We start from the raw sequence: 14159 nt of genomic DNA, 5'->3' as shown, positions 1-14159 counted from the left end.
TCTACACGCAGCTCTTTCTGGAACAGACACACTGGGGAAAGGGAGGCTGGCTGGCCAGAGACCCTTTCTGGCTTGCCTTTGTCACTTAGAGCAGTCCTCTGGCTGCTGGCATTGGAGAGGCCGTCCTTCCTTTCACTGCCAGCCGAGCTCCTGAGGGAGGACATCTGGCTCCTGAGTAGGCTGGTTTTGGTTGATTCTGTTGGTATCAGAGAGAGAAGAGTTAAAGGAATTGGGGATGGAAGGAGATGCTTCATTAGATACAACTATTTTATCAGCTCCTTCAAGTAAGAATGCAACTTTAGCCGGGCGCGGTGGCTCAAGCCTGTAATCCCAGCACTTTGGGAGGCCGAGACGGGCGGATCACGAGGTCAGGAGATCAAGACCATCCTGGCTAACACCGTGAAACCCCGTCTCTACCAAAAATACAAAAAACTAGCCGGGCGAGGTGGCGGGCGCCTGTAGTCCCAGCTACTCGGGAGGCTGAGGCAGGAGAATGGCGTGAACCCGGGAGGCGGAGCCTGCAGTGAGCTGAGATCCGGCCACTGCACTCCAGCCCGGGCTACAGAGCAAGACTCCGTCTCAAAAAAAAAAAAAAAAAAAAGAATGCAACTTTAGTTTCCCAACCCTCCGAGGATGGTGCTGTCACAAACTGAAAGCGGCTGGGACGTCTTGCTCCCTTTATCTCAATTTATGTTGGGCCCCTCCTGGAGAGACGTCAGCTTCCGCGCTCATTCAGGCTGCCGGCAGAACTCAGCTCCTTGCAGTTGGAGGGCTAAGGCCCCGTTTCCTTGCTGGCTGTAGCCCAGGGCCTCTCTCAGCTGCTTAAGGTACATGTATTACTTCTCACATGACTCATCTTCAAGCACATTCAATTCTTCTTGTGGTTCAAATCTCTCTCACTTTCTCTTCTGCCACCAGCTGGAAATAGCTCCTGCTTTTCACGGTTCCCACAGTTACACTGGACCCACCTCGATAACCCTGTCTAGGTCAGCATAACCTGGTCATGACAGTGACATGTCATCATATTCAAAGGTTGCAGGGTTCAGGGTAGGACATCTTTGGTAGACCATTCTAGAAATTCTGCCCACCACAATTGCTGTCCAGATCTTTGTTTATGTTATTTTCTACCCTCTGATGTGTCCCTTCTACAGGCAAATGACGACTTAGCAAATATTGACCTTGAATCTGTGTGCTTTAGAGGACAATGAGCCTGTGCCAAATCATGTTGATTACTTTTTATATTTGATAACATAAACCACACTAATTGTAAGTGCAGTCTGTACTTCATAATTTGGAGGCTTTAGACGTACCTTGTTCCAAGGCTTTATGTCAGCATTCGTGAATGAAATGTGTCTGCGTTTTCACTGAGAGGACATACCCTCTCCTACAAGAAATTAGACAGTTAGAGCAAAGATTGGCTAGTAATCTGCAAATGGGTAGCTTTCACACAGAAAAGTAACACCAGTGGTCTCCATGCATAGAGAAGGAGTGTGCTAGATGGTAATCACTGTTTTTCTAGGCAACAAAAGGGTAAGCCCTGCCTTGGTTGTCTCTGTACCCAGGAACTAAGAAAACTAAATTTTCTTAGAAGCTATGTCTGTGAGAAAAAGAGATAAACAATCCGAATCAGAGAGCTGAGCTCCTGCCACTGTCCACACTGGCAGGCCACCTGGACCAACATTGCCAGGCAAAACAATCAGATTTACGTGAGCCAAATGAAAATGAAATTTAGCTCCCCAAGTCTCCAAACGTAAAAACTATACCATTCCCAAAGGCCGCAAACACGGAATGAAACATTTATCTAGCAGTGGAGTCATGCATTTAGCTCCTCCCCTGACTCTGTAGGATCAGTCATGGCTTTTCATCACTCCTCTACCTCACAAATAATAGAAACAAAATAGAAACTCAGCATATGATTGTCTCCCAATACCAAGCATCCCAAATCTAAGTGAAACGGTGGCAGTGACAATTGGCCATTAAAATGTTTAAGACAAGTAGCAACTCTGGCAAAACTCAGGTTCACTGGAGCAGGCAGGCAGGACTGGAAAAGGGGACCCAGCCACACAAGTGGCCAGTGTGGGAAGCCTGTTTCTTCCCATGTACGATGCTGCTCCCTTGTACAGAGGGAGTGGGAGCATGTGGACAGATCCTGCAGGAGGGCCAGTCTCCAGTCAGTGGCCCGTTCCGGGAAGCCTCTTGGTCCCTGTAGGTTCAAGGCCCTCCTCCCTGCCAGCAACGTGGGGACACCCCAGAGACAGCACTGGGGGAAGCTGCTGCAACTCTCCCCTCGGAGATATCTAACATCCTGGTCTGAGGGGATGCCTGCTGCCACCTCAGGCAGCACCAGCAGAGACCAGTAGGAGCCCCAGAAACAGCAGAAACACAAGCACCAAAATATTAACAATACCACAGAGCCTGTGAAAATTAAGTTGCCATCAGAACCACAGCCTACAAAAGTAGGTCAAGTCCCACATGTTAAATTTAAACAGGGTGACTACTTCCTAAAATAAAATACTTAAATGAGATGCAGAGTAACAAACATAATAAACAAAATGTCCAGGATATTATCAAAAATCACCCATCATATCAGTAACTAGAAAAACAATCTCTCCTTCAATCAGAAAAAGCAAACGCATGATGCCAACACCAAGAAGAATCAGGAGCTGGAACTATCTGACAAGGATTTTAAAGAGGCTACCCATAAAAGTCCTTCAACAATTAATTATACATTCTCTGGAAACAAATGAACAAATAGAAAGAAAAGTGAGAAAACCTCTAGCTAGATAGAAAAAAGATAAAAAGAGAGAAGACAGATGAAAGCACTAATATCGAGAGTTCATTGCTAAAGATCTTGCAGCCATTAAAAAAGCTGACAAAGGGATACAAAAAACCACTTTGCCCTCATAAATTTGATAAATTAGAAACAATGGACCAATTACTCAGAAACCACAAACTGCCAAAACTTGACCAACCTGAAATGGACAATATCCTTAAAACCATGCAGAAATGGCATTCATCATGAAAAATCTGGAAAAGAAATCCCTAGGCCCAGATGGTTCCACGATAACTCTATCAGACATTCAAAGAAGAATGACATCAATTTCTTCCAGGAATAGAAGAGGAGGGACAATTTGCCAACCCATTTGGTAAGGACAGTATTAGCTTGATACCAAAGCTGGATGAAGACAGTATTAAAAAAAGAAAAATAAATAAAACTATAGATCAATAGCTTTCATGAACGTTGATACCAAAATCCTCAACAAAATAGTAACGAATGGAATCCAGTGATGCATTAAAAGAATTATACACTGAGACTAAGTGGGAAATGTTCCAAGATACACAAGGCTGCTTCCACATTTGAAAATCAATTAATGTCATCCACCATGTCAATAGACTAAGGAAGAAAAAGCCTGTCTCAGTTGACACAGAAAAAGCGTTTGATAAAATCCAGCACCCATTCATGATAAAAACTCCCAGAAAGCTAGAAATGCGTGGAACTTCCTTCGCTGGATAGAGGTTTTCTTTAATCTTTTTCTAGAAGTTTTATGGTTTTCTGTTTTACATTTAAATCCATGGTCCGTGTGAGGTTACGGTCAAGTTTCTTTTCCTTCTTCGACTGTAGATATTGCTTCCGCATCTTTGTTGAAAAGGCTTTACTCCCTCCATTGAGTGAACTTTGCACCTTTGTCAAATCATTTGGGTATATTTGTGTGGGTTAAATCCAGGCCCTGTTCCACCTATCCCTCTGCTGACACCACGCTGTCTTCATTCATGTGGTTATGTAGTAAGCCTTAATATCCAGTATGGTGATTTTTCCAACTACATTCTCTTTTTCAAAATTTTTTTAGCTATTGTAGAACCTGAAGTTTCTGTATATATTTTAGAATATGCTCGTATATGTTTATAAAAATATTTTTGGGATTCTATTCGGAATTTCATTAAACCTATAGATAAATGAGGTGAGAATTGTCATCTGTCACACCAATTCATTCAACCTCTGAACACAGTATCTCAATTTATTTAGGTCTTCTTTAGTGCATGCAGAAGAATTTTATAATTTTCAGCATACAGATTCTGCACATACTTTGTTACATGGTCACCTGATGTATTTTATCTGGAGCAATTATGAATGGCTTTAATATAGTTTGCGGTATGTTCACTGTTAGTATATCAAAATGCAACTGGTTTCGTGTGTCCTGTAGCCAGAGACCTTGCTGAACTCAGCAGCTCTAGGACTTGTATTTTTGGTACATCCCTTGCTGTTTTCTACATAGACAATACGGTATCTACAAATGGGGACAGTTTTATTTCTTCTTTCCGATCTTTCTTGCTTTATTTTTTCTTCTTGCCTTGCCGCAGTGGTTAAAACTTCCCGTGCTACGTTGAATAAGGGTGGTGACAGTTGGCATCCTTTTCCCCAATCTTAGGGGGAAATAATTCAGTCTTTCACCACTTGGTTTGATTTTAGCTGTAGGAAGGGTGTGCAAGGGAGGCGGGTGTGGTTATGAAAGGGCAGCATGAAGGATTCCTGTGGTGATGAGACTCTTCTGCATCTTGACTATAGTGGTGGAAACACAAACCTATACATGTGATCGAACCGTGCAGACCTAAACATAGACTGTCAGACACACACAACACACACACACACTCACACGGGTACAAGTAAAACTGGACAATTTGAATAAGACCTGTGGATATTGTATCAATATCAATATCCTGGTTTCAATATTGGACTATTATTTTGCAAGATGTTACCATCGGGGAAACAGGATGAAGGGTAGGTATATATAAGATCATGTGAATGTACAATTATTTTAGTAAAATTTTTAATTTAAAAAAATCCACAGGTTTAGTGCGTCTTAAAAATAGTACGTGGGTTTAGTTTTATTCTATCTTCTTGCCTTGAAGAGAAACGAGCAAAGAGTCAAGCCGTTTTGTTCACTGATACCTGCGTGGAGGACTTTCTTTTTCCGAATCTTTTGATCTGAAAGGCCCCATGGTCCCTTCAACACATTCAGGGATGAAGTTTGTGTTGAACCGACATCAGATTGAGGCTTTGCACATTTTTCTGGGGTTGAAACCATAGAACAGATTTCCTTTTGATGCCTGTTTTGATTTAGATAAAAAGTAGAGCAAAAAAAAGAGAAAGAAAAAAATTTCCATCAAGAAGGCAGAGTTAAGTCAACACATTCATGTTGAACACTGCAAACTTAAAGAAGTGAGCCTTCCCCCATCTGGGTTAATATAAAAACAGTCATTTATCCCTGACCAGTGTCGAAGAGTGGACAGCGGCCCAGCCTTGGAGTCAGAAGATACAGCTAACATCACAGGTCTGGTCCTTCCTGGCTCTGTGACTTCAGTCAAGTAACTCAATCTTCTCTAAACTTCTTCACTCTCCTCATCTATCAGCTGCAGGAAACGTGACCTGTACACCTGTCTAGTGACGACATGGGGCCGATGGGAGGATTCGTAGGGGGGAAAGCCTGTTATAAACAAGTAAGCACTGCAGAAACCCACTCTCTAACCAAAGTGTCTACCAGCAGGCACTTACAAAAGCTAGAGAAAGGAACTCCTGCCTTGGACCTCCCATGCCAGCACCAGATCACAGGGAACCGTTCTGCAGAATGGAGGGATCCCAGAAACGCTTGAGTGTTTTCCCAGACATGACCTTCTCTGAAGCTCTGAAGACAGCAGCCATAAAAAGGAAAACTTCCGGAGCAATCTTCTGCTCCAACACTGTGACGTGTGCCCTCCCTCCTGCACCGCTGCCCCTTGACACCTCTGCGGAGCACCTGCCCCGGGTTCCACAGCCCTCTGTGGGTCTGTGCCCGCACTGTGCCCCCCCACGGCAGAAGGAACCAGGCTGACATTCATCTGTGCACCCCAGTTCTCTTACTGCATGGTTTGTGCTCAATAAACGGCTTCTTATTTACTTGATTCTTAGTTTATTTGTTCAAAAATTTGAAGTTTAGAAGCTGTCTCTGTGCTTTCACAAATACTTAAAAAAATAATGCCATAAAATCTCATTATAAGATGGCCATTATAACATTTACCTCTTTTTACTGGTTCCACAGTCATGCCCTACCCTAAGCCCGTACAAATGCTTAATTTGCTTAACCGGAAGAGAGTGCGTTTTGTTGAACAATAAATTCTGATTAATAAATGTATTTTCTTTTTTTCCCCAATTTTCTATCATTCTTTGAACTAAAAAAGATACCCTGGCAGGGTAGGCTGTGATACTTGAATATCTGGAAAATATTAAATCGTTTTAACAAAATTTGACCAGTTTCCGGAGTGTTCGGGGGTGGTTTTGATTTTGTTTAAAAACCACAAAATAGAAATATATTAGAATATAGGATGGGGGCAGACGTGAGAAATCATCTATCCCAAACCCACCACCACGGCCACCATTTTAAAGATGAGGAAACAGAGGCCCACGCAATGGAGAGGTGTGGAGGGAAGTTTGGGCCTCGCCACAGTCACACAGAGGGAAGTCCAGGCCTTGGCCTCCGGATCCCTGAGTCAGAGCTCCTTCCCCACACAGCGCTCCTCTCTGCCCTGTCACTGCTTGGGTCTGGGGGCCCGTCCGCACTGCATGGATAACATAAAGGGGAATATGTGGCCTCCTCAAGCCCATGATTAAATTGTTATTAAATTATTAATTCTCTTTGCTTAAAAAAATCCTAACTTAATCACACTGTGTGATTCTTTTCACTAAAAGAAATTTCACAGAGCATTTCAGAAAGGACAAGGGCCCAGGGCGCAGGCCCTGCTCTCGAGAGGCCCCCGCGCAGGGAGACAGGCGGGCAGGCGCACTCACTTGCTGTCTCCATCCTTTTCCGCATTGTACCACCAGTCCATGATCACCGACTCGGAATAAAGGTCTCGCATCTTCTCCAGGTCACGGTGACCTTGTTCCATTTCCTTAACTAAAAGAGTCAGATCTTCATTCTGCCAAAATGAGAAGTGAATATGCTGTAAGACTAGATAAAAAGAGCTCAAATTCCAAACACGTTTCTTTTTTTTTCTTTTCTTTTGAGACAAGGAGCTCACTATGTTGTCCACGCTGGTCTTGAGCTCTTGGGCTCGAGTGATCCTCTCATCTTGGCCTCCCAAGTACCTGGGGCTACAGCACACGGCCAGCAAATGCCAAACATTTCTAACAGAAAGCCAACTGTATCAGGAAAAGAAGAATCGAAAGAATTTTATGTTGTTCTTATATTATCCCATTTTTAGCCAGCTTTATTGATGTGTAATTCACATACAATAAGCTGAACATCTGTAAAATGTACCATTTGAATAGTCTGACTTTCCCACCTGTGAAATCATTCTTACAGTAAAAATAATGAACGTATTCATCACCCTCCAAATTCCCTTGTGCCCCATTGTAAATCTGCCCACCCTCCTACAAGCCCTCTCCCTCCATTCTCCAGGAACTACTCATTGGCTTTCGGCCACTACACATTAGTTTCAGTTTTCTAGAATTTTATATAAATGGAATAATACAGAAATTACTCTTTTCTCCTGACTTTCTTCACTTATATAATGTGGGGAAAAGAAAGATCAGACTGTTACTGTGTCTATATAGAAAGAAGTAGACATAAGAGACTCCATTTTGTTCTGTATTTGAGATGCTGTTAATCTGTGACCCTATCCCCAACCTTGTCCTTGCAAGAGACATGTGCTGTGGTGACTCAAGGTTTAACGGATTTTGGGCTGTGCAGGGTGTGCTTTGTTAAACAAGTGCCTAAAGGCAGCTTGCTGGTTAAAAGTTATCACCATTCTCTTAATCTCAAGTACCCAGGGACAAGTACACTGCCAAAGGTCGCAGGGACCTCTGCCTAGGAAAGCTAGGTATTGTCCAAGGTTTCTCCCCATGTGATGGTCTGAAATATGGCCTCGTGGGAAGGGAAAGACCTGATCGTCCCCCAGCCTGACACCCGTGAAGGGTCTGTACTGAGGAGGACTAGTACAAGAGGAAAGAAGGCCTCTAGGCGGTTGTTGGCGGTTGAGATAGAGAAAAGCATCTGTCTCCTGCCCGTCCCTGGGCAATGGAACATCTCGGTATAAAACCGATTGTATGTTCTGTTTAGTGAGAAAGGAGAAAACCGCCTTAGGGCGAAAGGCGGGACTTGCTAGCGCAATGCTGCTCTTTATGCACTAAAAAGGTTTATGGAGATGTTTTCATATGCATATCAAGGCACAGCACTTTTCCTTAAACTTATGTCACAGAGATCTTTATTCATACGTCTTACTTTCTCCCTACAGTGATCCTATTATCCTGCCACTTCCTTTTCTTTTTTTTTTTTTTTTTTTTTTTGAGACGGAGTCTCGCGCTGTCACCCAGGCTGGAGTGCAGTGGCCGGATCTCAGCTCACTGCAAGCTCCGCCTCCCGGGTTCACGCCATTCTCCTGCCTCCGCCTCCCGAGTAGCTGGGACTACAGGCGTCCGCCACCTCGGCCGGCTAGTTTTTTGTATTTTTTAGTAGAGACGGGGTTTCACCGTGCTAACCAGGATGGTCTCGATCTCCTGACCTCGTGATCCGCCCGTCTCGGCCTCCCAAAGTGCTGGGATTACAGGCTTGAGCCACCGCGCCCGGCCTTCCTTTTCTTTAAGATGGTAAAGATAATGATCAATAAATACTGAGGGAACTCAGAGACCGGTGCCGGCGTGGGTCCTCCGTATGCTAAGCGCCGGTCCCCTGGGCCCACTTTTTCTTTCTCTATACTTTGTCTCTGTGTCTTATTTCTTTTCTCAAGTCTCTCGTTCCACCTAACGAGAAACGTCCACAGGTGTGGAGGGGCAGGCCACCCCTTCAATATAATTATTTTAAGATTCACCCATGTTGTAGCATGAATCAATAGTTCATTCATTTCTTATTGCTGAGCTGTATTCTATTGTATACCACTATTAAATACCACGATTTACTTATCCATTCACCTGTTGATGTTGTTTTCAGGTTTGGGCTATTATAAATCAAGTTATACACATTTGCATACAAGTCTTTGCATGGACATCGGTTTTCATTCTTCCTGAATAAATATCTAGGAGTAGAATGACTGCACCATGTGGTTTGTGATGTTAAGATCCTTCACATCCCTTGTAAGCTATATTCCTAGGTATTTTATTCTCTTTATAGCAGTTGTGAATGGGAGTTCACTCATGATTTGGCTCTCTGCTTGTCTGTTATTGGAGTATAGGAATGCTTCTGATTTTCACACATTGATTTTGTATCCTGAGACTTAGCTAAAGTTGCTTAGCAGCTGAAGGAGTTTTTGGGCTGAGATGATGGGGTTTTCTAAATATACAATCATGTCATCTGCAAACTGAGACAGTTTGACTTTCTCTCTTCCTATTTGAATACCCTTTATTTCTTTCTCTTGCCTGATTGCCCTGGCCAGAACTTCCAACAGTAGGCTGAATAGGAGTGGTGAGAGAGGGCATCCTTGTCTTGTGCGGGTTTTCAAAGGGAATGCTTCTAGTTTTTGCCCATTCAGTATGATATTGGCTACGGGTTTGTCATAAATGGCTCTTATTATTTTAAGATATGTTCCACCAATACCTAGTTTATGGTGAAAGGACACAAAGATAGATGTGTACCCACCCCCCCCCCCGCTACACCCTTTGTTCTGCTCTCTAATCTTTGCACATACCAGAGATTTCATAAGTTCTGTGAGTACCTGTTTTTCTGCACGTACCAGAGATTTTGTTTTGCACATACCAGAGATTTCGTAAGTTCTATGAGTATCTGTTTTTCTGCACATACCAGAGATTTTGTAAGTTCTGAGGCAAGGTCACAAGACGTGTTTAAGTAAGATAAACTCTTGCTGCCATAAACCTGCTCTCCCGCCTCAAAGGTTGAACCGAAATATCAGAAATGGCGGGAACCAATCATAGTTAGCCAAATCGCCTTGTTCAAACACTAGCCAATCATATATCTGATTTGTATAATAACTCTATGCCCACTTTTCTTAGACTATATAACACTGCTCAGAGCTCAGTGGGGGAGCTCTCCTGCCCGTCTCGTTTCGCGAGCGAGTGAGAGTTCCAGGTTCGAACCTGTAATAAAGATCCTTGCTGCTTAGCTTTGACTCTGGACTCTGGTGGTCTTCTTCGGGGAATAAACGGTCTGGGCATAACAATGGAGTGTTTTTAACCTGAAGGGCTGTTGAATTTTACGATGTTGACCCTCTTTTCATGTGCTTCTTTGCCATCTGTAGATTCTCTTCGGTGAAATGTCTGTGCATACGTTTTGCCTATTTTCTGATTACATGGTTTGTTTTCTACTGTTGAGTTTTAAGAGTTCTTCATATATTCTAGATACTAAGGCCTTTGTCTGATATGTCATTTGCAGATACTTTCTCTAAGTCTGCAGCTCATCTTTTTATGCTCTTAACAGGGTCTCCCAAAGAGTGAAAGCTTTTAATTTTGATGACATTCAATATATTAATGCTTCCTTTTATGGATCATGCTTTTGGAATCAAGACTAAAAATTCTTTGGTAGCCCAACATCCCCCCAATTGTTCCCACATTTCTTTCTAGAAGTTTTATAGTTTTATGTTTTTAGATGTAAGTCCATGATCCATTTTGAGCTAAGATATCCATGAGGTATGAGGTTTAGGTTAGGGTTTATTATTTTGCCTTTGGATATTCAATTGCTCCAACCATTTATTCAAATGGCTATCTTTCCTCCACTGGATTGCTTCTGCATCTTTGTCAAAAATCAGTTGAGCATGTTGTGTGGGTGTGTTTCTATAACTGTTCCATTGGTCTACATGTCTGTTTCTACACTAAAGCCATACATCTTGATGAATGCAGCTACATAGTAAGTATTAATACTACGTATAATGATTCTTCCCACTTTATTTTTCTTTTTCAAGATTGTTTAAACTTTATTAGAGCCTGTGACTTGTCACATAAATTTTAGATAGGCTTAACTATGTCTGTAAAAAACGTTTCTGGGGTTTTTATAGAAATTTTAATAAACCTATAGATCAAGCTGGGGAGAACTGATGTCTCTAATATGTTGAGTCGTTCAATCCATGAACAGAACATGTCTTTCCATTTATTTAGATCTTCTTTGATATCTTCAGCATTTTGTAATTCTCAACATAAAACTTCTGTACATACTTTTTAGGTGCATAAACATTTCATCTTCTTTGAAACTCAATTATAATTGGTATTGGGTATTTAATTTTCACTTCCACATGCTCACTGTTACTTTATCAAAATGTGATTGAATTGTGTGTGTATTAATTTTGTGACTTTGCTGAAATCTTGTAAAAGTTCTAGTTTTATTTTTTTTGTAGGTCTCCTGGGGTTTTCTATGTAGATAATATGTTACCTACAAATGAAAAGTTTTATTTCTTCCTTCCCAATCTGTATGCCCTTTATTTTTTTTCTTGCTTTGTTGCCATGGTTAGAACTTCCAGTAGTATGTTGAATCAGAGTGATGAGAATAGATGTCTTTGACTCTCTTCTAATCTTAAGTGGAAATCATACAGCCTTTCACTACTAAGTATGACTTTAGCTGTAGGTGTTGCACTGATGTTCTTATTAAGTTGAGGAAGTTCTCCTCTATTTCTATTTTGCTGAGAGTTTTTTATTATGAATGGTGTGGAATTTGGTCAAGGCTTTTTCTGCATCAATTGATACAACCATACAATTTTTCTTCTTTAGACTGTTGATATGCTGGATAATACTAATAGATTTTCTAATGTTGAAACAATCAGTTACAAATTTCTTGAAACAAATGAACAAATATTTCCAATATATAAAAACAAATAGCCGGGTGGGGTGGCTCATGCATGTAATGCCAGCACCTTGGGAGGCCAAGGCAGGTGGATCACATGAGGTCAGGAATTCGAGATCAGCCTGGCCAACATGGGGAAACCCTGTCTCTATTAAAAATAAAAATTAGCTGGGCATGGTGGCCAGTGCCTATGTAATCCCAGCTACTTGGGAGGCTGAGGCAGAAGAATTGCTTGAACCAGAGAGGTGGAGATTGCAGTGAGCCAAGATTGTGCCACTGCACTCTAGCCTGGGTAAAAAAAAAAAAAAAAAAAGAACAAATATTCTTGTATATATGGAGTAAATCCCCCTTGATTATAGTGTATAAGTTTTAATACATTGCTGGAATCATGTTACTAATATTTTGTTAAGGATTTTTGCATGACATATTTCAAAAAATCCTTTTAGTTGAACCTACCTTTTTAGAATTAAAGTGAGTTTTTTGAAAGCAGCACATAGTTTGGTTGTGTTCTTCTTTTTTTTAATTCACTCTGCTGTATCTGTCTTTTGATTGGTATAATTAGACCATTAATTTAAAAAGTATTATTGACATGTCAGCACTCATTTCCAGTATTTTATAGTTTGTTTTCTCTGGTCTCATTCCTCCGCTCTCTTTCCTTGCATTCCTTCGGGTTATTTAAACTTTTTTTTTTCTTACAATTCCATTTTGATTTATTTACAGAGTTTTTGAATGTAGCCCTTTGTATGGCTTTTGTAATGAATCCTGTCAGTATGACAGCATATATATGTGACTTATAACAGTCCCAGCATCAACATTTTACTCCTTCAATGAAAATAAGTAAACATCACTTCCATTTAGGTCCCTTTACCTTCTCCAGCTTCAAATATTATTGTCTTCAGTGTTACGTGATGTTACAACTTTTGTTTCAATCATTAAAAATACGATTTGTAAATCTCATGAAGAAAAGGATAGATTATATCTCCCAATATTTCTGCTCTTTTCTTTCTGATGCTCCAATTATTTCTTTTATAATTTACTTTTGCTTGAAAAACCTCCTGTAAACAATCAATAAAAATAAGTTTCCTAACAATAAGTTCTTTTAGTTTTTATTTATCTAAGAATATTTTTATCTCCCCTTCATCCTTGAAAGATAGTTTTGTGAAATATAAAGTTTGGGGTTGCTAATACCTGTAATCGCAGCACTTGGGGAGGCTGAGGCAGGAGGACTGCTTGAGGCCAGGAGTTCAAGACCAGCCTGGGCAACATAGTGTGACCCTGTCTCTACAAATGAAAAAATTAGCCATGCATGGTGGCACACACCTGTAGTCCTAACTACTTGGAAGCCTGAGGCAGGAGAATCACAGGAGCATAACAGTTTAAGGCTTCAGTGAGCCAACACTGTGTCACTGCACTCCAGCCTGGGTGATGCAGTAAAACTCTGTCTCTAAAAATAAAATAAAATAAAATAAAATAAAATAAAATAAAATAAAATAAAATAAAATAAAATAAAATAATAAAATTCATGGTTAATGGTTCTTTTCTTTCATACTTGAAAAATATTGTGCCATTTTTCCCCGGCTTCTTTGGTCTTGGACAGAAAGTCTGCTGTCAAATCTGCAATTGAATTGGTGTCATTTTAATTATTTTTTTCTTTGTCTTTAATTTTCAAATGTCTAACTATGACACATCTTGGCCTGGATTTCTTTGGGCTTATCCTGTTTGGAGTTTACTCAGATTCTTGAATCTGTATATTTGTATATTTCACCAACTTTGGGAAGTTTTCGGCTATTATTTTGTCATTTTTTTTCAGTCCCATTTTCCTTCTGGTTTCTTTTGTGGACTCTGATGATACTAATGCTGGATATTCTGTCATTGTCTCACAGGTCCCTGTGGCTCTATTTTTTTTTGTCTATTTTCTCTCTGTTGTTTAGAGTGACTGAATTTTGTTGTTCTGACTTCAAGTTCACTGACATTATCCTGTCATCTCTACTTCACTATTGAACCTATCTACTGAGGTTTTAAAATTTTCTGTTCTTGTATTTTTCAGTTCTCAAAGTTCCACTTGGATTTTTTTTTTATAATTCCTACTTATATTCTGAGATTGTCTATTTGTTCATTTGTTTCAAGAGGATTTGTAGTGACTGTTGAAGCATTTTTATGACAGCTTCTTTAAAATCCTAGCAGATCATTCCAACATATTCCAACATCATCTCAGTGTTGGCATCATTCGTCATTTCTCATTCAAATTGGGGCTTTCTTGGCTCTTTGTGTGATGGGCACTTTTTTTTACTGGATCCTGGGCATTTTCTATTGTGTGAGAAGATTCTGGGTCCTATTTAAAATCTTTTATTTTACTTGGTAGTTGCCCTGCTTAAATTGAGCATGTGGAATTTGTCCTACTTTTGT

At 40.7% G+C, this 14159-nt stretch overlaps 1 protein-coding gene across 1 annotated transcript in view; it reads right to left on the bottom strand.

Annotated features, from left to right (window-relative positions):
• Positions 1-14159, bottom strand: part of VWA3B (von Willebrand factor A domain containing 3B) — a 236023-nt gene that overhangs the window by 75732 nt on the left and 146132 nt on the right. Inside the window, 3 exon segments of the mRNA XM_005575037.5 lie at positions 77-196; positions 4949-5106; positions 6821-6951. Of these exon segments, the coding sequence (XP_005575094.3) occupies positions 77-196; positions 4949-5106; positions 6821-6951 (409 nt within the window).

This window comes from Macaca fascicularis, chromosome 13 (assembly GCF_037993035.2).
Source record: "Macaca fascicularis isolate 582-1 chromosome 13, T2T-MFA8v1.1".
In the NCBI taxonomy this organism is placed as follows: domain Eukaryota; kingdom Metazoa; phylum Chordata; class Mammalia; order Primates; family Cercopithecidae; genus Macaca; species Macaca fascicularis.
Note: the sequence above shows the minus strand (reverse complement) of the source record. Positions and strands in the feature narration are given on the sequence as shown.